The sequence below is a fragment of the Nipponia nippon genome, unplaced genomic scaffold, assembly GCF_047370975.1.
Source record: "Nipponia nippon isolate SJK-2023a ecotype South Korea unplaced genomic scaffold, ASM4737097v1 scaffold_1, whole genome shotgun sequence".
NCBI lineage: Eukaryota > Metazoa > Chordata > Aves > Pelecaniformes > Threskiornithidae > Nipponia > Nipponia nippon.
The window spans coordinates 87429147-87457113 of NW_028262290.1; the positions used below are offsets into that span (position 1 = coordinate 87429147).

General features: G+C 37.2%; 1 protein-coding gene across 1 annotated transcript in view; it reads right to left on the minus strand.

Moving 5' to 3' along the window:
* Positions 1-16935: 16935 nt before the first annotated feature.
* Positions 16936-27967, minus strand: part of CDH9 (cadherin 9) — a 105820-nt gene continuing 94788 nt past the window's right edge. Inside the window, exons 10-12 of the mRNA XM_087761323.1 lie at positions 21202-21319; positions 20858-21109; positions 16936-17801 (exon numbers count right to left, since the gene is read on the minus strand). Coding sequence (XP_087617449.1) covers positions 17314-17801; positions 20858-21109; positions 21202-21319 — 858 coding nt within the window. The 3' untranslated portion in view covers positions 16936-17313. The remainder of the gene's footprint in view (positions 17802-20857; positions 21110-21201; positions 21320-27967) is intronic.

Genomic DNA, 27967 nt, shown 5'->3' on the forward strand with positions numbered 1-27967 from the left:
CTCTGTTTCCTTGTCTACGTTTAGTAGGTTCCCAATATTGTTTTACAATAATAAATTCTAAATGGTTTGTTACATGTTTTAGGGAGAGGAATACCAGGTTATTTAATTGCTGGCATTAGAATTATTACTAAGACTTGATTTCACAGAAAATTTGGCATCTGTGTGAAAGAATATGCAGATAATGTAAAAACACTATATACAAGGCAGTTACTTTTTTTTAAGAAATTGAAAGAAAACCAATGATTTTAGCATAGCTGTGTTTAAATAATGGTTGCAAACCAAGACGCTGTGCTTTCTGTTTTTATATAGGTGCATTGATTTGCTATGGTAGGATATAATTATTGATCATACTGCTCTTTAGAATAAACTATCTGACAGTAACATTTATGATAGCGTAGGGTTAGTAATTTTAGTGGCTGAATGAACAAATCCTAGCAGTGGTATAAAATCACCAGGGAGGCTGGAGGAATTATTGCTGAACCAATAAGGACTAACAAAATTATTAGTATATCCTAACATCTACAATCTCTTCCTGGCATACAGGGAGATGTTATTCTTTTCAATAGAGAACAAAATTTAATTTTCTTGAATAGTAAAGTTAGTCTAAACCTATATTGAATAAAGATTTGGGGGCTTTTGTCCACATGACACGTATGCAGAAGGACATTGCTCTTTTCTAGAGATGACTGCAGAAAGATTTCACAGGAAAACAGAATCTAGTATCAGCCTTTGCTTAAGGACTTCATATTTTTTTTATTTCAGAAGAGTCAAAAAGTTTTGTAGCATAATTAATTATGGCTGGATTTTAACAAAATCTTAACTATGGTTTAGTAAAGATTCAGAACCTGCCTACGTTTGACATATGCATATTTGCATTTCAATATCCTTTGTCATTGTTTCTAAATTATTAGCAATTCTGTGAGCATAACTGATTAATTTGATGGAATTCTAATGACAAGACTAAGCATATTGTAGTACAGAGATATGAAATAGAAGGTTTGATTAACAACGAAAATTGCAAAGTATCATCTTTCATTGGAAACATGGACACAGCTGATCTTTGAAATGAGGGGAAAAAAGACAGTCATTTCAGATCGCCAATGCTGACGTAAACAAAATGTTTTCTGACATATCATTATTGGCCTGGGGGGAAAAAAATCCACTCAAGGAAAGATGCTAAAACCTATAATTCAGGTTAATTCAGAATAAACTGCAATTTATTTTTAAATACATGTGCTGCAAAATAATTTATCATACATAGTGTATTGTGAAAAGTTCAGTTCTCTGAAGATAAGAAATTCATGAATGTTTAGTTGTGATAACCATTTCATATTTTGGAATCAAAATAAGCTCTGTCCTGTCTGTATACTGGAAAATTCTGGTGTCTTGTAGACCATGAATACAAAGAGTTTGTTTATCCCACTCATGTCAGGCTTCCTCTAGTTATTTAGCTTTAAAAATCTTATCCTGAACTGACCTGAGGATCCCAGAGATAGGGAACAGGATTGAATTAGCACTCTGAAAAGAATTTGGCGCTCATTTCCAGTGGTGAAATGGCATTGGCTCCATAGCATTTTTGCTTGGATAGTTCATATCCTGTCAATCACAGGTAAGGACAAATTGATAATGGAGACTTCAGACAATCTGCCACTTCAAGATGTAATTTGAGTCAATGCTTGTTTTTAAACATTTTTTTAAAGGCACCCACAAAAATACGTTGCATTAGCACAGTGAGAAGGTTCATGATGTTCAGTTAATACACTTCTCCCAGTGTCAGGTTTCCTGTCTAACCATTAAGTCCAACTACCAGACTGAAGCTACCAGAATCTTTGCTGATCACCTGAAGCAGTCTGTGGAAAAGAGAAGTGGGATATAAAGCTTATATAGTAAATACAAAGCAATATACTTTTTCTAGGAAAAGAAATGTGTCTAGGAAAGACATAAAGACTATGACTGCTGAAGGACTGTTTGTGTTTTGAGAGGTGTAACTTCTGACCATGATGTAACCACGCTGTAAGTTGGCCATCTCTGTTCTGTTTGCTTAAGTTGCATGATGTTATTTAGCAGTCTCTTCACCTTGTATCCTCATTTTCACACAAGCTGCTCCAGGTGGGCAAATAGCCCTAGCAAGTGCAACTACACACTTCACCAAGTTGGGGAGCTGGCAGAGTGGAAAGTTGTATCCTGCCAAATATCTCTGAGGAGCGCAGCAGGTACAGTGGGTTCTGTAGTGTATTTCTGAGGTTGTCTACTTCTCTAAATATTCATTCAACTGGAAAGCTGTATTGGGATACAGTATCACAGATTCCAGTATGCATTCTGGTAAGAAGTGTGTAAAAAAAAAAAAATTACAGAAATAATACAGAAGGGTAGGGAAAGCAACAGTCTTGACTTGAGACTAGGTTATAACACAGCAACTTATTGAAATAACCTAAATGCATTTCAATATAGCTTGAAGCTAGTGTTTGAGGCCTTGTTTGTGGTTTTTTGCATGGCAGTTTCATTGATATATTAGACAATGGCAAATTTGCAAGCATGCAGTGCACAGTTCAACACTTGTTTTTCTTTAAACATAAGTGTCTGTAGAAAGCATACTGTTATTCAGTGATGTCCTATGGCAGTTACCTGCTCTAGAGTTTTCCTCATGACCATTTAACTACTATAAAAAATGCTATGCTGGTAAGGGTTAAGTTTAGAAATAAGTATTGCTGTTAAACTAATTATGTTGCTTGTCTGAAGAGCTTTCTGCAGGGCAAAGATAACAAAGCATAGTATTAAGGAAACCTTATCTTCTACATCATACTTTAAAAATTATTAAAAACTAAGTAGGAGGTGACAATAAAAATCTAAAAATATTTATCTATAGTGACATCTTTCCTTTTCTTTACTAAAAGAAACTTTTGGAGAAACGTGTGTTTTAACACAATTTTGTAATCTTTTCTATAGAAAATGTTTCCAACTTGCTATACAAATATGTCATAGTGATTGAGCAGTATGTTTATGTTCCAGGAGAAATTCTAATATTCCTTTAGGTAAGAAAATAATAATAAAAAGTATATTTGAAAATTTTGTAAGAAAAAGTTTAGTAATAATTAAAAACATATATGTAATAGGTAAAGCTTCATTTTAATAATTTAACTTAATTCTGTATGTTTGGTATGTTGGTTTCATTGAACCTTTTTCTAGGTAGAATAAAATTTAATGAAAATTTATGCGTTCCATGTGCTCAAATGGTAAATTTCTCATTTGAAGCTAGAAAGTACTAAAAAAACCCCATGAAATACACTTCAAAGTCAAAGACTTGGCCTCAAATATTCAGGTGTCAATATAAGACAACAGCAACAAAATTGTGAATGAGATCAGCTTCACAGACTTTTTGTGGCTATGTACTGAGATGATGACTTGCACATCTTTTCCCCCAGCTTTCAACATGGGAAACTCCATAGGGAAGAACTAATCCATGTTCTTGAGTGCACCTTTTAGGTTCTGCTTTATTTTCACCCTCCTCCCCAGTGGCACAGATTGCTATTCAGGGCACCTAAAGAGCCCTGGCTTTCTTTATCTGCATGCAGAAGCTCATCCTTTCATGTGAGTTAACAGTTTTGCCTGTGGGTGGTATTTTTGGTAGCCGCCTGAGTGGCAGAGAAAGTGAGATAGAAACAGCAGAAGCCAGAGAACCCTACACCTGCTAGCATTTTCCTACAGAAAACAATGAAGCACTCTTCTTTCTTTTTTTGGTGGTTGGTTGGTTGGTTGGTTTTTTTACATTCTTTTATTCTGTATATATTCCAGTATGATAACAGCAGTACATCAAATTATACTTCAGTGGTGTATTATACAAAAAATGGGAAAGAATAAAGAAAAGGTCCACATGGGAATGATAATATTTATATATGAATATAGTGTACAAAATATGTATATGCTACTGAGATTTAAATTTCCCTATCTGACATATTGGTGATTTGTTTTTCTTTGATTATATCCCAAGAAGCAGCATGAGAATTGTATGCTGTTAACAGCTGATACATTGAATGTCATGTTTAATAGTTTTCAAATATAATCAAAATATTTAGTATTTTCTTGTGGTTTCTTCTGTATAATGCTGAAATTAAGGCCAATGAAACACCATATTTTTTAATATTCCTTAGGAATACAAGAGAACATATAAATGACACATACTGGGCTGATTCAAGCACTTTGCTGTATTAGCATAAACATTTCTTTTTGAAAACACGTGCATAAAAAGCACAGCAGGATTGTAAATTTGGCATTACCATGCCCCAGAGGGCTTATGCTTATGTAGCAGTGCTAGAAAATGAGACTGTTCTTCCAAAAAAATAGAATTTTGCTCTATAAAGGCAGTTTGATAGGGATATTTTTCAGGTATACAAAGGTTTGCTGGTGGAGAAGCTCTGCAGGACCAGGTTCTGCATCTCAATACCATGTAATAAAAAAAGGAATCTATGTACAATTATTTAATATTGCAGATGCTACTGCTGTAAAAGAGTAATATTATCTTAGTAATTACCCCTTCATTCTGTTTCCATCCCTTATGCCTTAGCAGGATGGTTCTCTACTATATTGTTTGTTCCTCTCTTGGTTAATTTAAATGGTAACAAGTAAATGAGCTTCTACTTTTTTTCCTGGGGAGATAATTCTCCAGTTTAACAAATATCAGTGCTTGGATATTGAATCTCCTCGTAGTCACTCTATACATCCCTATTCCTAATTTTAAATGGAATACCCTATGTTTTTGAAAAGAAATGTCTTGTAGACCGCACCGGGTATTTAGACTTTTTTCTGTTGGTCTTCTCAAATTTGAATGGTGCATTTCTACTGTGGAAAGCTTCTTGGTTTTAGAGGACACTTTTTTAAAATTTTTTTTGTTTTACTGGTTTTATTTATTTTATTTTTTTAGACATTCTGTAGTTCACAAACAGGCCATTGACTGGATTATTTCTTAGGCTACATGGTATCAGAAGAAGCTTTACTTTTTGGCTATTTTTTTATACCACAAAATCTTCTCCTTCCTTCTGTTTCCCTTTTCACTCCATAAGTTCTAATTGCAGAACTGTGGGTGATGCATGAGCAGCAAAGGGCCACAGCTTGACTTCCTGCTTCCATGCTGCATTTGAGACACAACTAAGAATGAAAACAATATTTCTACTAGAAGACTGAGCAAATATGATCTTGAAGTCACTGGCAGTTAATAAATTTGGAATCCCCATTTTTGCTGACCTATTTACTATGCTAGGACCGTATTGTCTGTTAGCAATCACAATATATATGTAAGTTCACATCTTAGAAGGAGAACCTACTTCAAAGTTCTTAAAGTAAGAACAATCTAGTTTAAAAAATAAATGTCAGGTTTGGGAACTACTCATCTTTTGAATACAAATAATAAAGTATTTGTAGGATTGGTGACTGAAAGAGGTTTAAAAGTGATCACTGTCTATCCAATGATCAACAAACCCAATTTACAAATTTAACTTTTTCTAGCTTTGTGACCCAGCCCACTACTAAAACCAATAGCATAATGCATACACATAACCAGAATTCTGGTTAGCTAATTTCTGTTCTTGGTTACTGGCCACATCTCTGACAGTCCACTGTCTGTCCCTTGATCAGTCTGGCTGCATTCTGTGACCCATGTCTTCTTTAAAATTTGATCAAAATGTTTGATTTTTGCTCCCAAGTTTCCATTATCTTTCATCCTCCCACACATCTATCCTTTTTCATGTTATCATTCGGGTATCTGTGTATCTTTCTTTTATGATATATTTTGTTTCCTAAACTGTAATCTGAGATCTGTGATCCACAGTAATTAGTAAAGAACTTGTGAATAAATATTCTTCTTTTGTCCTGCTCTTTCTCCAAACATCCATTTATTGTATGAAAGTAAAAAAAAAAAAAATCTATTTTCTACTAATTTTTCATTCTTAAGCAATTATTTGCCACAAGGATGCTTTATAGCCTCTAATGAGCATACTTAGTTTTTCAGGAAACTGAAACAACATTACATTAATCATCTGCGAATGAAATGATATCCTTCTAAACTTCACTAAGTTGCCAATGCCATTTAACCTTCGGGTGGCTGTTGGTTTTGGTTTTGTTCTTTTTTTAAAATTAACTGTTCAAAACCTATTTATGCATGAAAAGATAGTCAAATAACTTTAAAAAAATGGATTTAAAAAGCTATAAAACTTGATCTCATAGTTTTTTGAGAAAATCAGGTAGCAGGTTTAAAGCAAGTGCAAGCTCAGATCATAATTAAATAGAAGCTATTCAAAGCATAAATGGAATCAAAAGAGATTTTAAGAGCTTCATGGGATATAGATCTATTAGTGGCTATTAAAACTGTAGTCCAGAACAGGGCAGGATGAATATTGAACCAGGCTCTCCTCTTTCATTTATAGAGGCCGCTTGTTAGAGTTTACTGGTGTTACTGTTACACAGAGGAAAGAATGCATGTCCTTTAGTAAAAAAAAAAAAAAAAAAAAAAAGGCAATAAAATAGGTCTTCTAGATTCCTGAAATGAGAATGAATCAGTCTTTCATAAATGAATGTAGAGAAATGGAAACATTTAAGATAATCCATTTGCTGTCCTACTATGCATCTCTTTCAAAAAATAATAGTGCCCCAATATATAAACCAACCTGAACGATGAACTGCTGAAGGAATCTCTGTGTGTGTCAGGAGGAAGAGGGAAAGAACATTAGGTTTCTCAGTCTGTTCTATTTACAGCCTGCAGGTTTGGCTGCTTGCGTGAATAAAGGATTAGTAGCAAATCATCAGCAGCAATGATATTCTGGAGAGCAGAACCACATCCACAGTAGCTTTTGCAGTTTTACTCAACGAGAAAATTAGTAGAAGGCAGTAGTACACCAGTGTCTGTGGGTGCACAAGGTATTATATAACAGTGAATAATTTCCTGTATGCTCAGAGACTGCAGGTGAAAGTCCTGGGGTTAATTGCAAAAGGTGGGGGGAGGACAGAAAAAGAAACTCGGGGAAAAATGAATTTGTTCTTGAACCTGGTAGAACATGACAGTGTTCTTCAGACCTGCTGATAGGCACTATATAGGTTCAACGTAATATATTCTGTAGGTTTATGCTGCCCAGTTTTATGTTTTTAGGCAGTGTATACTCTGTATTAAAGGAACTTTGCACAAGTTCATCATGACATAATTCACTTACACTCCATAAGGAAAGGATATGATGCTATGGGACAGATGGCTTAGTACTCCATCCAAATCCAAATTAATTTGCTCTGGAGAGACCAGAAAATTAAATCTGGAGCTTCTAAGTATAATGCAATAATCACTTTACCATGTTCTTCATAAAGCCGGAAACCACTGAACATCTATCAATGAACTTTCATTTTCATAGGTGTATTCACCCATGTCTGCAGTGTTCTGGTTCACCAGAATATTTAGAACAATACCATCACTAAATGTAACTGCAGGAATCCAGAAAATCATTCAGGCCTGATTCCATGATGATGTTGCAACTTGAGAGAGTTGCCTGTGACAGTACTCCAAATCTGAGCATTGCTGGGAAACAAGACTTGGATTTAGATGAGACCTTTATTGAATCAGAAATGTAACTGACTTTGGAACAATGAAGGTTTGGGGTCAAACGTTATGTAGTTGTTCTTGATTTTTGCCATCCAGGACTGCAACCTGACAGTTCAGAATTCCTGTCTTTGGCAGGATAACCATAACACGGCAGGAATTTTCTTATAATCCAATGTCTGGCTGCTGTGACCCACTGGCTTCACAGAAGTTGCATGCAATACTTTAAAGAACTGCATATATTACAAGAGCCGCAGGATAAATTGCTATCTAATTACATAAAATAATTTATTTATAATATGTATGTATTATGCATATGAATCGTGTACTACTTTGTTGCAAACTGGTTTATCTGATAATTTTGAACTAGCTGCTTTGAAATTCTGCTCTCCTGCCTCTCTGGGTAGGCTGACAGTCCTATCCTACAAAATTCAGGCAGTGTGTTGCCCTTCTGGCTGAAAAGTGAGATTAGAAGAATGTTTTCTCATAAATTGATTTGCCATATTTATGTACCTATAACAAAAGTGAACTGAAAAAAGTATTAATTGGCAAATGTCCCTAAGTGTAGCCATAGGGCACATCAGCACATCTACCTTGCAAATGTTGCCTTACCAAAATGCTCAAAATTTGAAATTTATAAATGAGAACTTCTGTTAATAAACACTTTAAAAATTAATTTGGCGTTTGGACTTAAAAAGCTTATATAGCAGAGTAGCATTGGAAATTATTCTAGTCTTTGTCAGTCCTGATGAGAAGGGATTAATAAGGCTAAAAACCTGTCTGGTTTTATTAAAGCAGCTAATATAGTTGGATAAAAGATACTACCACTCTTCTCAGATATTCCATCTATTACAAGTGTATAAATCTTTTTTTATAGGAAAATCCGTATTTGCTAGGTAGAATTGTATCACTTTTTTTTCTCTACTTTATATAAGACAGTATAGATTCATAGTTTTCATAAGATTATTTAAAAATCTGTACAAAGAATCTTTCTGCAAATTATATATACACTGTACAATACTATCTAACCCTTTAAAATGTATTTAAACCTGCTTGATAGGATTGTTAGGATCAAGCTTTTCGTTTACGTGAAGCTACCTGGTTTAAAACATCAAAACAGATTTCCTTTATATCACTCAAATACACGTGTAAATTACATCATATTACATCACTTGTACAGGCATGTGTTTGTATTAATGATGTAATGCAAAACTCATTTTCGTTTAATTTTAAAGTCTTTTCATAAAATCAAGAGAAAGATCATTAACATGAGGGTTTTGTTTCCTCTAAAAAATAACAGTGATGTGATTTCTCATAGTACTTTGCAGTGAGTTTGGTGTTGTGAAGTCCAGCAGCACGTCACTGACTTGGGAAGAAAAATGCGGTGGGTAAAATGTGGCCCTTACTGGTAGTGCTGTGCAAAAGCTGTCTGTAAAACAGTGCAGGGTTGGCTGAACATCAGTGACAACAAATACTCTGGCACTATTGCGCAGGACGGCTGAAGGCACTCAGCCATGGCACAGAGGAAAGCACGCTGCCTTTGCTTTGGAAAAGATCAAACTTCCCCCTTGGTCAGTAGGTTGCAGATGGCAGCATATATGTTAGCAGGTGGGGAAGCTGTTTACTCCCTTTAGCTCTCACTCTGGATCCGGTTGGATGGTGCCATAATGACTGGTGTCCATTCTGTATCCTAATTTGAGCATTAGTTGAAACAAAGCCCTTCACTTACACAGGGTATGGGGTTGCAGAGCCTCTTCATGTCTTGTTTTCTCTCTGCATCTCTGCTGAGTGCTGGTCAGACTTGTTCCTAAAGATTTGTCATTAAATTACCAGTCTGGAACTGCTAGGGAAAAAACAATTTTTTTCAGCAATCAAAAGATAATATCTCATCAAGAAATCAAATGGGAAGTCATGGAAGGAGTTCTTAGAAATAAAAAATAATTAATTCTGAAGGAGTGGAGACCGGCTGGTGTTGGGTACTACTGTCTGCCCCTTCTGTCCCACTGTCGTCTGCTTTAAATGAAAGATTAACTTCTAGGTTAAACCTACTTCTTTGCCAAATCTGGGCATATTCCTGCAGTTTTTAGGGCTTACTCCATATCTTTGTCCCTCCTTTTCACTTTGTACTTGGAATTAAAAGCCTCTTTCGTTCTCTTTCCTCCAGGAAGCAAGCCTGGGAAAGCACCCCACCCTCTCCTCTTGCAACTACCTTGGACCTGTCTCGTGAACACATACTTGTCCAAAGCACAACCTTAATTTGGAAAGGATCTTTGACTCCTGATGTCCCCTGGAAACACATCTTCCTTTAAGATGTCTGAAATTTGTGGGGCAGTAAAAGCTAATTAAAAGCAAAATTTCTGACCAGTTTAAGCAGTGAAGGTACATAATTTAATGCATCCTAAATCATTAGCTGTCTTCAAGGCGGTGTGGCCTGTGAAGACAAGAGCTTCTGCTCCTGCCTCCACTACTGTCTGGCTGGGTGTCCTTGGGGAAACTGGTGCACAAATAAGTGCTTTTCCTACCTGTAAAATGGTGATAATGATACTGACCTTCTTTGTAAAAAGCTTTAAAAACTAGGGATGAAAAGCATTATATAAGAACTAAGTGTTATTATTGTTGCTCCTAGCAACTAGCAGCCTGCTTCCTGACAGCTGCAAGAGCAATTCTCAAGTAACAAAAATCCAAACCCTAATTTCCTTCTCACAATTTTTGCTCGTGAAGCTCTAGCTTTCACTTCTTCTTCCACTACTAAGTGCCAGGTGTGTACTTATGTGATGCAGTGTATGGGAGGGTCATTCTGCCTCCTGCTACTGGAAGGAAAGGAAGACTGTAAGGATCCTGAACTATATTTTAAAAATAGGATGGTTTTTGGATCCTGAGCTGCTCCAAAGATATTCTTGCACTGCTCTAACAGATCATAAACTGTTTCTAATGTGGTCTAAATGTCTACCAGTAACTCAAAAGGTAAATTGAAGGGCAGAACTATAAGCAGTGAACAATGTTATCATTTTACTCCTACCAAAAATCAAAATCTGTGTTTGTGCAGGCTTACTTTGTACAGCCTGTCATTCCCCTGTGAGGAGTGATGGGAGAAATGCTTGGCACACTGACTCTAAAAGCAAATGCTTTTTAAAATTATGGAGTTCATTCCAAGCTTGATGAAGGTATATTAATATGTGTTATGACAGGAGCTGTGTCAAATTCCATGGTAAAATGAACAAAATCAGGAATATGCTCATATTTTAAGTCACAGGACTGCTATGAAAATGTATTTCCTGCTAAAATAATGCACACCAGCAAGAGGAAAAAAGACGTTGAAGTTGTGACAAGACACTATCACTTCTTCGGCTTTTACTGGTGATCTGAAATTTGCTAAAAAGTATTCTAACAAATTTTGCTGGAGTGGGCGAAGAGTGCTGCAGAGTGCTTTGCTTTGAATGGGGATGGTGGCGGACGGGGAGTAAAAGGAAAGAAGTAAATGTTCCTGGATTTCTTCTGTTGCATGGTGCACTGTGACAGCCAGTGGGCTGATTCCACACAGAGGCACTCACTTCCCTTGCAGGACTAACGTCAACATGATTTCTCTGGAACACAAAACCAGTGATATCCACAACCCTCTTTTCTGCATTTTCCTTTCTGTGAGATTTTAACAAAGATGCAAAATCCCAAATTTAGAAGTGATTTTTAAGTAGAGTTCAGGCCAGATCCTTCCTAGTTTGAATTATGATTAATGAACTGAAACTAAACCGAAGTGTAAAATATACACTCTAACAGCAGGATGCTAGAACAACATAAAACAATCCGTAAAATCAGATTGGTTTATGTCATTTGGTTTGCACATAGTCGAATGTGTCTTGTACTCTGCCATGCTTTTTTTCCTTTTAGGTGGGCATCTCTGTTTGAATAGAAGTGGTACCTAAGGGTTTCTGTTGGTTGACCTTATGGATAATAAAGTGGGGTGTTTTTTATATATATACATATATACACACTCACCACACATATAGACAGACGACCATATGCATACAAAGTAATATCCATGTTATGTTCCTGAAAAATGCTTCTAGAATTCATCTCTCCCCCATTCATCTTCCTATATCAGAGGCAAAAATGTTTGACTTCCCCATTCTGCTTTTTTTCCTTTTTTATTCTTTCTGGAACTGCTCAAGTTCATCTACAAATTCAATTGGAAAACATAAAATATAACAATACTCCAATATGCAATGACCCAAACACTTATGTGTTCTGTCTGCTCAGCACAAGTGTGGACTGAAGTGTAAATGTGACTTTAAAATACAACTTTCAGTGTAAATTAGACCATTAGCAGTTGAAATGCCTTTGGTAGAACAGAAGGTGTTAATGCCTGTTGTCATCGATGCATAAGAAAAGTAGTAAGCTAAAGTTTTATATATGTTTTTTGTGTGTGTGTGTGATTATTCTATTGTGAAAACAGACATTTCATGAAATGACTAAAAAATTTTAGGCATGTTTGTGTATCGTGGTGGTTGCTGTTAGGTTACTTAACCTGGCATAATGAGGAGTCTGTTTCGGCATTTCACTGAAAGATGCAACTTTCCGTGGGAAATTGTCTCCAGCATTAGTTTTTTACTAAGACTGTTTATCAGGATAAGCTTGTAACTCTATGAGGATGTTACAAAATTCAGTTAAAGTGAAAAGAAATAGAAAATATATAAACATTGCAAAACAAGACCTTCATCATATGATGATTTTTTTCTGCTTTCAAGGTGGAATGGATTCCCTCCCCCCTTGGAATTTTTCCATGTTCATTTTGACTCCTTTTAATTCCTTTTTCTCAGCTTATTTGCTCTTAATCCTGGGGAGAGCCCACTCAAAATCGATTTAAGGCTCTGTTCAGAATGATGACTAAATCACACTCATCTCCCACAGTATTTCCTCAGGAGTTAGTAAGTTTATCTTGGCCCTTAGCAGTCACAAATACTTTTTCTGCAAGAGATCACGAATTAGTCTTGTACATCCTAAGTGTTTCCAGCTACTTCTTTTCCTTTGGAGTGAACCACAACAGATCTGAGTGGCAGAAAAGCAGATCCTTGGTGAGATTAGCACCATAAAAAATGACCTTTCTCCTTCCTCTTGAGCCTCTTCTAAGGTCTCAAGGCCTTGAAATTCCAAGTGAGACATGTCTGAGGTTTGAGGCAACCCCATGGATCTGGAACTTTGCTGAGCACTGTTGATTTCACAGAGGATGAAGATGTACATAAACATGAAATGCCCAGCACTTCTGTGCCTCAGTTCTCTCAGAAAGGGAGGAACATCTGCAGAAGCATCACTGAAAGGAGTTCTTACCTCTCATCCCTCTCTTTCTTTCCCGATGCTTAAACACTGTTGTGCATCTCACTGCATCAGTCAGCACTTCTGTCCAGTATTGGACAAATATTGTTTGCCTATCCAGCTGAAGCTTGGTCTTTTTTGTTGGACCTTTTGTCAGTTGTACCCATCAATGTCACTAGTCTTAAAATGCCAAAGAAAGCTAATAACTTCATCAGTACCAGTCTGCACTGGACAACTCAAAGACATTTTCCATGTCAGTCAGCTCCTTCAACCATGTAGTGGTATCTGTGCTGGTGTCTGTGCTGGACCTCACCCAGTAACTGAACTTCAAAATGCGTTGTCCACATACACGTTTATTATCTCTTTTCCTTCTCCCTCAAAATTCCTGTTTATTCATTGAATGATGAACTTTGTCAATATGTTTTTCACAAAAATATTGTTTAAGTGATCAAAAAATTGATGTACATAACTCTATCAGTCTGAATCTATTATTGGAAAATAGAAGTTAATCAAAGGGTGATCTGAAGTTTTTCTGCCAGCTTTGTAACCCAACAAGGTAGATTTCTGTATCTGCCAGTGTTATGCAAGTTCCTTTTCGTTCCTGTATCTGACCCTTTCCCTGTTCAGAGGCATAGAAAACCTGAGATATAATTAACCATAGTACCCACTAGGGCATCTAGAGTGGCTGGCCACCCAGCAGCCTCGGTGAGTCACAGGCCAGAAGCTGCCTCTGTTCATCTCAGAATGTCCTCAGCACCAGAAGGTGATACAGCATGGGTTTTGCAGGCATAACCGTCTAGCATTTCAGGTGGGAAAACTTAGAGGTAGCGCAGCTGCTCTGCTGAATACCCATTGCAACAAAGGTGCATACCTCTGTCGTAGACAAAGGTGGCAGTGGTACCCTTGAGGAATACGCCTATTGCTGTGCAAAGGGACTTCTCCATGAGAAATACCCTGGGAATCAGTCTGGCTTATGACACCAGAAGAAGCAGCTCATCCTATCACATATGGTTGTCGCTCATTGGTTCTGTTTTATAAAATATAATCCAAAATGCCCACCCCCCCAAATCTCAATGGATGTAAACAGATAAAAATGGTACAGAGCAAAATGGACATGTCACAATAGTTTCCACTTTGAACACAAATTCGTCATCTGTGATATGCTATTTACTGTGTTGTTTCAGATGTAAAAGAAGGTCTATTTTTTTAAAAAACAATTGTAATAGAAAAAATAGTTCCTGCAGCCAATTTAAATGAACAAGCCCCCATAACTACCAGTTAGGTATGTCAGGTAATAAACTTGCCAGCTAGTTCTAGTCATTTTAAGAATGCTCAACATTTTTAGCAATTTTGAGAAATCATTTGTTTTGCTGTATCAGCTATGTGAATTTCTGTGAGCTGTAAATCCATGTAGGTAATCTTTTAAACATATATTGCCTTAAGTGGTACAGAGTTCTTGGGCTCACTACTGAAATAATGGGAAAGCATTGGAAAGTCTCACTCTCTTGCTCAAAACAAAGGCTAAAGCTCCCTTTCTTTGCTTTAGTGGCAATGACACATGGTATAAGAAAACCTAGAGTGAGAGAAGGGGGGTGCCATTTTTTGATGATCTTCTGGAGTTTCTTCACTTCGCAAAGTACCACAGTGGTACCATGACATAATGATACTGAGGACTTGTCTCTATCAGAGTGTTCTGTGATGAGACTTCTACAGTACTTCTTTTTCCTTTCTGTCACTCCTTTCTGAAAAAAACAAACAAACAAACAAAACCCTAAAAAAAGATAAAAACCAATACACAAATAAGATTATTTCTATGTGGAAAATAGAATTTCTAAATTAAATTCATATGAATTTAAGGAAGAAGAATTCCTCACACCCTATTTCCTTCATCCTGCCTTCACCTGTAGTCTCTCTGAAATCAGACTGGTACCATTTGATGTGTTGTGCACTAACTCTTAACATCTTAAAAACTTACTCAACACCACTGACATATCTTGCCCGTATCTGTCCTTGTTTGGGGACAGATGTATTTTCATTTTCCTCTCTGCTGCTATTCTACATCATTGTGTGATATTCAGATTTCTGATGACAACTTACAAGCTTGCTAAAAGCTCTACTCTTAGTCCAATCTACTGTGTTTGTCACTGAAGATGAAGTTTGGGTGTACGATTTCTATAAGTCAAAGAGGTTTTTCCTGTATTCTTGGTTTGGGTTGTTTTTTTTTTTCTTTCCCCCTCCAGTAATTTCTCTTCAGGGACGTAGTTGTTTTATCATCCATTTTTTTCCTCCTATCCCATCTTAAGGCAGTGCCTTAAAGTTATGAAAATTGCACTGAAAGACTAATGCATTCCTCTGTACTTTCACTTTGCCAGAAACGCTATTGAGAACATACATTCCATAAGTCTTTTGCTTTCACCCCCAAAAGACACAAAAAAGAAATATGCATTCTTATGCCATCAGGCTATACATTGATGTCTTATTACTACATCACATCCATGTACGTGGCTGCCATATGGCTGCAGGTTATTTTGCAGGTTATTTTGACTTTTTTTGTGTCACTAAAGTATTTTACTAGCAACGTAGTGTTGCAGACCTGACACGCAGCTCACAGTGAGCTCAAGCTCCAAGTGCTTGTTTGGACCCCCCAATCCCCTGACACACACACTGCCCTCCTAAAAAAAAGGAGTTCTGTGTCAGAAAACTTCAGATGAATCCTTGGGACTGGCAGAAGAATATGGTAGAGGGATAAAATAAATAATAGTAAAGAGATATTTTTGAGAAATAATCTGAATGTCAACATAGTAGAGAGGAAAACATTAGGCAGGAGTGTGTTCCTATGCCTGGGTAAAGTGACCTTGTGTGTAGCCACTTTACTATCTTTTTGGTAAGAGATGAGTGCCTCAATAGTCCACATTACATTGCTAATGTGTTTCTTAAGTTTCTTTCTAAAAATATCTGAAAAATAACTACGTAGTCTAGAGAAAACCTTAAAACATTATTATTTTCGACATCTATATGCACTTATTTTTCCCTAAAGTCAATATTAAAAATGGAAATGCTATGGATAGTGTACATTCTATATTGCTGACATCTTTGATTCTTTTTCATACATTTGAGATTTTTTATTTTTCTTTTTATAAACACATGTGGATAAACCTTGCAACTCTCGATCAGATCACATGTGATCCAGGTAAATTCCTTCTATCCTGTGGAAAAAAAAAAGTGCATTGCATAAAAGTTGATCCAGCAAATAGATTTTAAACAGAAATATACACTTCAAGATTGTCATTAATGCTTTAGGAAATATGCAAATATATGCACTTCTTTGAAGGAAGAGAACTCTAACATCTGTAGTAAAATACTAGTTGGACTTTGTTTTTATTGCTTCGCTTGCTTTGATTTAAAAAGAAGCTATTAGTAACATGTCTGATTTGCGTAATTGCCTCAAAACCCCAAAATAAGATTAAAATAAAAAAGCTTTCCTTTCATTATTGATGTTTGCTTAATTATTCCAATTTTTTAAAAGGCATATTATAAAATCATTTTCATATCTACCAGAATAAACCTTCATGGTTCCTTAAATCCCCAAGCATGTATCTGTTAAATGCTCTCAGTGATCACCTGTTCGTGTAAGAAGGTATGTGGGGGTGAGTTTCACAATGAAACTATATTATTATGCCATATAGTAATACACATTGCAAGTCAGACTGCATTTATTTATAATCACTTTTTCAAAATATTTTTTTCTTTTTTCTACACTGCATTCCCATTACAGAGTACTCTCTCAATATTGTTCTTGCACAGTACATTTCAACCACTAATCCAATATAAGAAAATGCATTCAAAAATTAAGTAGCACAATATGGAGTTTCCTTTGTTCAGAAAGATTGGACGGTTCCTTATGATTAACAAAGTACATGATTAAGTAGTGTTTTTATAAATACTAATTTATTTAATAAAAATACAAAAATATAAATATACATATATAAAAATATTATGATGAATCAACACACAGACATTCTTTAACTCAATAAATATGGCAGTAATATTAATCTTTTTTAAAGTATATTTTTGAGATTATGTTACAACGCGGTTGCACACTGTCCCAGCTAGTAGGAAAGGTAATGCAAAGCAATTAAAAAAAATTAAGTTTCCATCTCATTATTAAAGGCACAAAAAGCCTTTTATTGTCTTTTCATTGTCAGTGAAAACCTTTCATCAGAGGTTTCTAGGCAGAGAGGGTGAATTATAGATTTTGTAAAATCTAAATCATTCATATTCATTCACGTTGACTTACTGATTAAGCAAACCCTTACTAAGACAACACTTATTTTTTGTAAATTTTTTATTCCCAAGTAAGAGAGAGTAGGCCACTTTATCTAGTAACGTAGACATGAATTCCACTAACATTGACCGGGTCACAGATTACTTTCTCAGTCTCGATCACTGTCCTCTCCACCATACATATCTGCTAGTTTTTTAAACCGAGGTCCCCAGTCACTGAGGTAATCATAGTCTTGGTTGCCCTCCATGGTAAGCGATTCCAGGGAACTGAGTGAATTTGCTATGGAATCATTTCCTTCGTAGGCATATGTTGCTAGTGAATCATAAGGAGGGGCAGCTGGATCTAAATCATTTTCCTTTAACCTTCTATGAATAAAATCTTGGACATCAATGTTTTCCCAAAGAGGTTCAGTCCGTCTTATCTGAAATATAGTTTCTGGGATAACATCTCTTCTCATCTTACTTTCCTCCCTCGCTTCTGGATTTCTCAGTGTGCCAATGTCAAAAGCCTGTGTGTCTTCTTCTCCACCTCCTTCATCATTGTAGGTCACAATGTTGTCCCGAACGTCATCCTTTGAGATGATCAAGGGTTCTTTCTTCCTCTGTCTCTTGAGAGCAGTAAACAAGACAACTAATACTGAAAGGAAACAAAAGATGAATGAAGAAATGGGTAGTTAGAAATTAAATAAATGAGCAAATATTTTGCATTATCTGTTGAACTGGAGAAGTTTTAAGGCTGGGATAGGATTTTAAGAACCTGAAGGCCTTTAGCTATCAATATTATTGACAAAACTGTTTTTGGCTTCAGTGACTGCAAGAATTGAAATCTAATCTTTGCTACTAAATATTTCTTTTTAAAAACATGATCCCCCTCGTTTAAGAAATGTTAGTTGAATAACTCTTCCTTTTGGAGAGATAAAGATTGACACAAAAATGAACCCCTACAGAGGAAGATGAAAAACTGAAGTTAAAATTCTTAAATATATTCTGGTGCCTAAATGATATTGTTTTCAGTAGGAATTCAATTCTTAAATGCCTTTAAAAATCTGACTCTAGCTCCAGTAGCCGGAGTAAATAGGAGAGGCCAGCGAGATCATCTGTCAATGAGACATAGCAGTGGTTGCTGAACCACACATTACAGCAGCGGTGAGCACTTTTGTTGAGTCTTAGGAGCAAAGTTTTTACCCTGAATGACTTGAGTACTGGTGAGTAAAGGGAAGATTGGACATGCTGTGGGTAGGGATAGGGGAACCAAGATTGTCCACATGCCATGGTACAATGCTGTGAATGTAAAGGCTGTTCTGTTCTGTTTTGTTTGAGGTTTTGTATCTGTACAGGAGCCATTCTTTTCAAGTTTTCGTAGTGCTAGACAAGTAATAGTCCAATTAAGTAAATGTAAGAACTTCATATACAAGCGTAGGGCAGATCACTAAAAGGTTATTATGAAGAAGTGTCTTTCACAGCTGGGTACTTAATATGTCTGTCCTATTTTGGGCATGATGACATCAGTCTACTATCCTAACATCTCATTAAACAATTAAATAAGGTGCCGAGAACACGACCAGCTGTAAACTAACAGTTCTGTTTAGATGCTCTTCAGGCTTATGCTACTCTGGCTTCAGCTATGTCTGCAGCACTAAGTAGAGCAGGGTTTCTGACTGTGGGGCCAAAAGACACAAAGTGGTCACACTTGTTTTGCACAGCACTGGTCACTGAGTCTTTTCTGCATCTCATGTGCTATCACTGTGGTCCTAAGGCCCACTTTGATTTTTGTTTTCAGTTCGGTGTTTCTGTACTAAAGCATTGCAGCCAATCAGAGTGATGTTTTCATAGTGAGCAAGTAAGGGTATGTGTTTCATGGTACACATTTCATGCTCTATGTTGGGGCATGAAGGGTGGCTTTGGAGACGCACAGCCTGTTGGCATGGTGAACTACGCAAAGTGGAGAGCCAGATCTGAATCATAGAATGCTTTGGGATGGAAGGGACCTTTAAAGGTCATCTAGTCCATCCCCCCTGCAATGAGCAGGGACATCTACAACTAGATCAGGTTGCTCAGAGCCCCATCCAGCCTGGCCTTAAGTATTTCCAAGGATGGGGCATCTACCACCTCTCTGGGCAACCTGTTCCAGTACCACCCTCATGGTAAAAAATTTCTTCCTTATATCTAGTCTGAATCTACCCTCCTTTAGTTTAAAACCATTACCCCTTGTCTTATCGCTACTGGCCCTGCTAAAAAGTCTGTCCCCATCTTTCTTATAAGCCCCCTTTAAGTACTGAAAGGCTGCAATAAGGTCACACCGCAGCCTTCTCTTCTCCAGGCTGAACAACCCCAGCTCTTTCAGCCTTTCCTCATAAGAGAGGTGCCCCATCCCTCTGATCATTTTTTTGGCCCTCCTCTGACCCTCTCCAACAGGTCTACGTCCTTCTTGTACTGAGGACCCCAGAGCTGGATGCAGTACTCCAGGTGGGGTCTCACCAGAGCAGAGTAGAGGGGCAGAATCACCTCCCTCGACCTGCTGTGTGGCCACTTCTTTTGATGCACCCCATCTGTCAGAGTTTGAACCATAATTGTATGCTGGAAGTGGTGTCCTGCAAATTCTGCTGGTCAGACTATGCCTGGGCAACCTCCTGGGAAATCCAAGCTGGCTCATGTGAAACCAGGCCAGCAGCGATGCTTGAACCTAAGCAGTATGGACAATCGGTTTCTCAGAGCTCAAGTACCCTCCCTTCCCTATGCCCAACAGTACAGATATAGTTCCTATGTATTGGCCCTCTCCTAGCAGTCTCAGTGGTCCTCTGAATATTTACTGCAGGTAGCTTGAATCCAGTCTAAAAGCTGAAAAATAAGCAATCTCCTTAGAATTATATAAACTGACACCTGTAAGCTTGTCACTGCCCCCTTGGCGAGCTGTGTTTGCTAGGACAGGTGGAAAGGGAAAGAGGTTTTCTACAGAATTTGACTGGAAAGCAGAGATGATGGCACTTTTAAGGAAGCATATCCTTGGTAAGCAAAACAGGCAAGTTGCACGTTTTATGTTCTTAACACCAGGTTATGAGCTAGCATTTATTCTAATTTCTTCATATATCACCTCATCTTTCTAGTGCTTCTGCTCTCCAACCACCCATCTATCTTCTGTGCTCACACTTCATTTAATCAGCTGCTCTCGCTACCACTTGCAAGCAATGGAACATTTTTTTTCTATGCTTTTGAGCTAAATATTTCCTGAGTATAAAAATTACAAATCATTCATGATTAAATAGCTAGTATAATTGATAATTTTTAATCACTGAGAAACTTATCACTCAGCTTCAGGAGTATGATTTTAAAGTCCTGAATCTAAATGGAGATCTGTTTCTAACATAAAACATTACTCAAATGAGCATGGTATCTAAAACTGACCCTAGATTTTCAAATTCATGTCATCTAAATAACATTGATAGTCTCATTCTTTTTGCATATTCTTGTGAACAGTAATGATGACAAACAGCCCATAGTGGCTCCCTTTCCCTCTCTCCCAGCTCCTTTTCCATCTTAGAAAAGGATTGGTTAAAAGAAAACAAAACCCAAAACACATCAGGTGTGAAAAATTGTTCTGCAGGGTCATGTGAATAAGGGGTTGAAGAATATCTGGGGTCTATAAGTGACTAGACCTTTGCCTACTCAATTAAACATCTCATCACAGGTACTTGCCTAGCAGGATAATGATGCAGAGGAGAATGGCAACCAGTGCCCCTGTGCTGAGGCCAGCAGGCAGGAGCAAGGCCTCAGCGTTGCAGGACTGCATGTTGCCCCAGCTGTCGCAGGCACACACTCGAATGGTCAGTGTGCCAGTGCTGCTCTGGATTGGGTAGTCATTGTCAAATATTATGATTGGCAGGAGGTAGGTACTCATCTTACTACGGCTGTATCCATTTCTTCTAGTCATAATTCCTGCTGTGTTATCTAGAATGGAAAAGCAGAATAAATAAATGTTGCTGGATGAAGCTTTATGTGGTATGGGGGCAGGAGGGGGGATGGTACTGGTCAGCAGTTACCTTTGTTGTCTACAATGGAGAAGTTTGGATGAACAGCAAATTCTGGCACCAACTCAAAGAAAAATTTGTGTCCTTGAGGAGGCTCATCTTTGTCAACTGCACTCACAGTCTGTATCAACTATAAAGAAAACAGTATTTCATGTTATTTTAGAAATCTTGTGTTTGAAATAAGGCCTCTTCTTTTCATGTCCAGTAAAAATCCAATGAATCTCTATCTGAAGATGCAAACTGATGTCCTAAGCCAAATGTTCCCCTCATAAACACAGGAGAGGTTACAGGAAGCAAGTGGTTGTTTTGTTGTTTAAACACATAACAGAGGATGAAAAAGGGGCCAGTCCTCACAGCAAGACAGCCATGTTCTTTGATTTGTATTCAGTATCTTGCAGTGATACAGAAACAATTGCCCTTCTGAATAAGCCATAAACATCCTGTGGCCTCACATAGCAATGACACAGAGTGGTGTGTAAACCAGTTGTGAAGTGGGTCTAATTCCCAGTCCACCTCATCTGCTCCTGGCGATAAATTGGAGTACTGCACTGGCAGGATGCTTGGTTCTCCTGAGGTAATAAAAAGAGATGCTTTACTCCCTCCTAAATTGAAACCTCTGGCTATGGAGCTTTATAGCTGCCCTAACAAGGCCACTCAAGCACAGCTGGCAAGGAGTAATAATAGTGCCAACATAGGGTCAGAGTAGAGTGGACTAAAAAATGAGAAGCTTCAGCAGTACCTCTGGATTGCACAGGCTTTCCTGTTCCATCAAAACTTGTGCAAATATGTGTACTCATGTATGTATAGACACACATATATGCTAGCAATTTGACTCTTTTTCATCTATGTGCTGCTAGACTGATAGAGGCTAAGGAAAACAGCTGCAGAACTGAGGAAGGAAAAGCTACCTGGGAATAGCTGTGGTTGGTGAAACAACTTGCAATAGTTAACACCATGCTGCCTTGCATGAGTCGTAGTAACTCCAGTGAGCCGTATGAAAGACTGTGATGTCCTTTGCACTCCCTAGTGGGTATCGCACTGGAGAGTGACCCATACTCCACCTTGGCTTGCAAGGGCATGTTTGAGTTCAATCACAAGATGACAAAGCTTGGTGGCATGAGAAAGGGAGTAATCTTCAACAGAGGATACTGCAACTCAGTACAGCTGAGTTCCTATGGCACCTAAACTTAAAGGCAGAAAGAGCTCAGCAGTTAGACTTGTTTCTTTCAAAGCCATGAGGGAGCCAATGCCTGTCTTGAGGTTTTGAAGTTTTTCCAGTATGTAGGGTGTCCTGAAATCCCACAGACATCAAAGCCACTTATTATCAAAGACTTACTTCGCAACTTGTTTTTCTGATATTTCCAAGGAAAGTACAGCATGTCTTCTTCAAGAAATACAGTAATTGACAAGTAACACTGATATGATTTTTAAGCTTTGCAGCAATCAAGTAAGGAATGGCTTTTTCTTGTGTACTTTCTCTGAACATCAGCTTGAATGGGACTTGAGGATACAGTTAAATTTTGGAGGGTATTTAGCATCTCTCAGGATGGAACACTATTAGACAAACATAATTATAGGGCTACCAAAAATACTAAAGTGTTTTTCTTACTGTAACATTCAGAAACCTGCTGCTGCTAGTGCTGTACTGCACAATGAGTATTTGGTCCATTTTTTCTAGTTAATTTTGAGATACTTTTATTACAGCTAATAATATTAAGTTGTTATAAAAAAAAACCCAAACAGTACAGAAAGTCTGTTTAGCTCATTTACTTCCTAGCAGCTCCTTCTAAAACAACCACAAGACTTTTTTTTTTATCATTTTCTTTTTATTTTTGAGGCATATTGAGGAACTTGAAAGGTAATTTCTGAACATCTGCCTTGTACAAGGGGATGTGACTATGCTGAAGGCAGGATTATACAGTTTTTCTAAGTGTGATTATAATAATAACTACATATTATGGTATCTTCACTTTTAAAGCATTTGATGATCATTGCTCTTACGATTTTTTTTTTTAAGCTTTATCTGTTTCCCAAGATCAGCCAAATATCTGTTTATGGTAAAGTAGCCTGTTAAGTATGTTGCTGTGTCTCTGATCATGCCAACATTTTTCCAAAGTCCCATTGCTTTTCTCTTTGCCATAATCTGCCTCTGAGAGAGGCAATACAGAAAGGAAGACCAGGGTATTGCTTAATTTTAGTTTTGCATTGTTTAATGCAAAAATGTAATATTGCTGCAAAAAAAGTCTCCTTCTGATAGGACTAAAATACCAAATTGAAATGAGAAAATTTTCCTTTCACATTTTTACAAGTTTGAAAAGACAAAAAACGTGTAAAAGTACCGGAGAGAAGAGAGAGAATTAGAATAAGTGATAATATTTTCACAATTACTTGCTGAAAAACTCAAGTAGAAAATATAATAACTACCAGAAATTGCAGTTGAGTGTCTTGGGGCTTTTTGAGATGTAATCAGTGGGATGTTTGTAGGATCTGGATTTGATTCCCTTCATGTGCAAATCACATGGAGGAGGAGAATTGTGCCAGGCATAGAGGAACCTAATTACATTGCAAACTTATTGTTGAAAGTAAGGTTGAAGAAGAAAAAAACCCAACTTATTACCTGCTCTAACTATTGGCTGCATAAATTGAGAACCAGCTGTTCTTCCACGAGGAAAGATGGGAGAATAAAAGAACAACGAGAAAGGATGATTGCAGGTGAATTTTTCCAAACGATGAATACATGAAAGGAAATTAGAAATGTTATCTAATTAAGGTTGTTTTCAGTTATACAGCCGTAAATAAAAGAGAATGATGTTCATGATAATCATTGCAGAAATTAAAGAGAAGTGGCTATTTTTAAGTATCTCAGTTATATGAAAAAAATAGTACTGTTTCATGTACATATTATAATTTCATGTTGGAAATGTATTCTTCTGTTTTGAAGCAGTTACGGACATTGAGTTATGATCACTCTTCACCAGTTCAGAGAAAGATCTCTGACACTGTAAGATTTATGAGGGAAACGTTATTTCAAGAAAATAGCTTTTACTCAAACATGTTTCAAGCGTATCAGGCTTAGAGAAGATAAAAAGCATTCCCATTTTTATCTTTCTTCCGTAGTTTGCCATGCAAATGAACACAATTTTGAAAATACAGCATTATTGTCATTATTTTGAGGGTTATGTGTGCATGTGAATGTGCAGGTACACTTTTGTGTGTTTAAAGAGTCTCGTACTCTTGAGCAGATCTTATTGGGTAAATTCAAGGGTTTAGGGGACACTTGTCTTTGAAAGTACTGAAAATTTAAAATTAGGTATTGGCATAAAGTTTTCTCTTTTACACTCAGGACAAAGTAGTCGTAGCAGCTTGATGATGTAAGATGATTTGTGAATGAGGAGTTATTCTCACTGGAAAATTTTCTGGAAGAATTTCTTTCACGATGAAGCCAGAGATTCTGTTAAAGGGTTTGGACCTATTTCCCACTGGCATCATTTTTTCAAATGTGGAAATGGTTTGATGATAATGTACTGTTTTGTGGGGTTTTTTTGGTTGGTTTTTTTTTTTTTTTTTTTTTTTTCCTGGATACTGTGTTTTTAAGGCCATGACTTACACCACAGTCAAAATTGTTATTGTAGTTTATGTTCAAGCTATTTTATAGGTATACATACTCATCTCTGAAAAAGTGATTGAGGATGAATAGACTGCCTAGTAACAGATTCCTTACGTATATCTGGTACATCCCTAGATGTAGCATGCTCTCCAGTTTTCTTCAAGCTGTTTTAAAGACAGAAAGTGAGTAAAAGATAGGTGGGGCATTCTGCAATAACAAGTGTCCCTGTGCACTTCAGAGCATGCCCTTACTGTTCCTGAGGCTTCATTTTTGGACACAGAAAGCTGCACAAGTAGGAGACTCGGGTCATGGGCTCAGCCTTGGGACTGCCTCTATAAGGAATACAGGAACCATTAGAGCAAATGTTTAAGCTAGTAGCACATCTTTAACAGCATAGAGGTCAGCACCAGCTAGCCACTTTTTAGATGGGCTTTTCAGCCTGCGCTGGCTTGGCATGTCATGCGAATAAACCACAGCTGTACATTGGCTCCAGGGTACACACTTTAAAAATGCAGCAACATGCTTCAGACAGATTCTTGAAAGGTTCATTGAAGAAAGCTGAACAAGATGAGGTCTGTGGGTAGATAGATGAAATATATTTTCAGGTTAAAAATTTCTAATAATAAAACAAAATTTGAGACAAATAGAATGTCCCCTTCTTTTCAAAACAACAGCATATTGGTGGTTGCTATCATATTTTTAAACCTTTTTTACAAAATTCCTTCTTTTAAAATTCACTATAAATAAGACAGTGAAAAATAGTGTCACTTTCACAGGAATTTAAAGATGGTCTGCTGTTGTAGACAGTGCCTTTCTGAATTTTTAAAACAGTGTAATTGTCATATAGCATGAAAACTGTACTTCCAGTCTCAGAGAAGACCACTGGAGACAGATATTGTTAAGCTAGAGACACAGTAACAGCTACTGAATTTTGTTGTTTCTTGTATGGGACTATAGATATGCAGAGGAGCAGGCCTTCAATCCACTTGAATCATTTAGGCTTTCATTCTTGTTATATTACACTCTTAGTTAAACCTGGGTATTGTACAACAGAAAAATTTCTCAAATGTCATTTATCTGCATTCATCTGTTTCTGATATAAGACTTAAAAAATATCACTACGCACTTGAGAAATGAATGTTTGGGACATTTTGCTGTTTGTATTTGTCTGACACTTTTTTTCAGAAGTGCAATAGGAGAGAACAGAACAAATCCCGGATCTTGGAGCACTGGCTTTGTCATTCTTGAAATTTATTAAACCTGTTTTGTGCTGCAAATATTTCTCAAGGAATCTGGAAAGTTCTCACCACTTTGTCTGCAATAAACTATGAAAAAACATATTGTGAGAGAGACTGAGCTTTTGACAATCATCAGAACAGCGTAGTGCGCAGATGCTATGGGGGAAATGTGGAAAAGCAACTTTGTGTTTCTCTTGTCTTTTCTTTCTCTTGTCCCTTTTCCTGCCTGTACAATCTGGTGGGGCCAATCACTAACCAGCCTTGAATGTATTAATAACACAACACAGTGTAAGTGTGGTGGGATGAAGATTTTGTAGATTTCAAAGTAGCTACATTTCTCTGAGTGAAGTAATAATATAGTTCAAGTGTTCCCACATAGAAGTGTTTCAAAATCAATCCAGTTGTCAGTGGATACCCATCTTGTCATTTTGCAGCTTGAGTGATCGCACTTTTTCAGGCACAATTCTAGCCTATACACCTGTATGGTGCTAGCTGCAGAAAGCAGCCTCCATCACATGTATGTAAGCTTGAACAGACCTTTGATCTTTATGCTTTATGTCTTAAGAAATATTCTAAAATGCCTGCCACTTAGCAAAGCTTCATGTTTGGTAATGCAAAACAGTTTGCTTTTCAAGTCTTGGCTCTGTTCCACAAACGTGTTGTCAGTTTTAAAGCAGGACTGAATGCTTATCAGAAGTTGGAAAATTCTCCCTTGAACTCTAGTTCTTACTTCAAAAGAGAGGCAGACTGTTAGCATGGGTCTCTCACTAAATCAAGCCAATAGGTGTCCACCTAGAGAAGGCAGCTACAATGTATAAACAACTCGTGACTGATAATTAGCAATGGCCACATGAAAAATGTGATGTCTGTCTGCTCCACCTGAAAAAGGTGGGGGTGAGGGGGTATGGAGACTAATGAAAAGAAAAATCTGCCAGCTTTCTGAAAGAGGAAGCAAACTCTTTCTCTGTTCTGATGTCGGAGAGCCCCTGAATGGCAGGAAAGAATATAGCATCAATGCAAAAAGTGACCGAGGTTATTTTCTTAAATATTCTTATTGATGGGTGTTGAAATTAGCTAAATTGTTACTAGCAAATTGTTCAGTTAAATCACTCTCCTTTTCAAGTAAATCTTCCTGGTTTCCATGGAGAGGACTCATCCTCTAATCCAGCTGAAAAGACCCAATTAATTCCCATGACAAGGGCATGAGAGATCTTGTACCACAGCTTTCCCCACAGCAGTCCTTGGGGCTCTAACACACCATCAAAGGATTAGAGATTTCTAAAATGTGTGAGAGGAAGGCTGCGTCATACTTTTCTTTAGCCTGTGTATTAGCCAGTGGAATGGGACTTGCATGGTGACAAATCTGTTCCAGCCTAATGAACATAGTTGTTTATGCACCTCTAGTGATAATGACAAAAGATTGGCGGGGAGGAGGAGACACTCTGTAGGATTTTCTTTCCCCTGACCCTCCTAAGGCTATCTGAAAAACACAATGAATGCAGCCTCTAATATCTGCTGATGTTGAGAATGAGTAATGTCACTTGGTGGCAGAGAGCAATATTTGATCATTCTGACTGCTTCCTGATGCAACTGAGATTTAGAGAGCAATGTGATTAATAGCTGGGCCTCATTAAAAAAAAATAAATTTAAAAATTAACTAAATATATTTATCTTCTCAGTCTGGCTTTCCTGCTATGGGCACCATAGAAGCAATAATGGTTCTAATAAGACAGCTGCTTTAGGTGATCTCTAAAGTAAGGTGGAGTAGTACTAAATGAACAGAACATGATTCTATACATTTATTATATTATAGGAAGACTGCTAAACATGAGCAATACAGGCTATCTGGAACTTTGCATCCTTGGCCAAAATATTCAAGTGTGTATCTCTATATTTATTGCTATTTTTAGGCACCAAAATAAAAGTAGTCTCA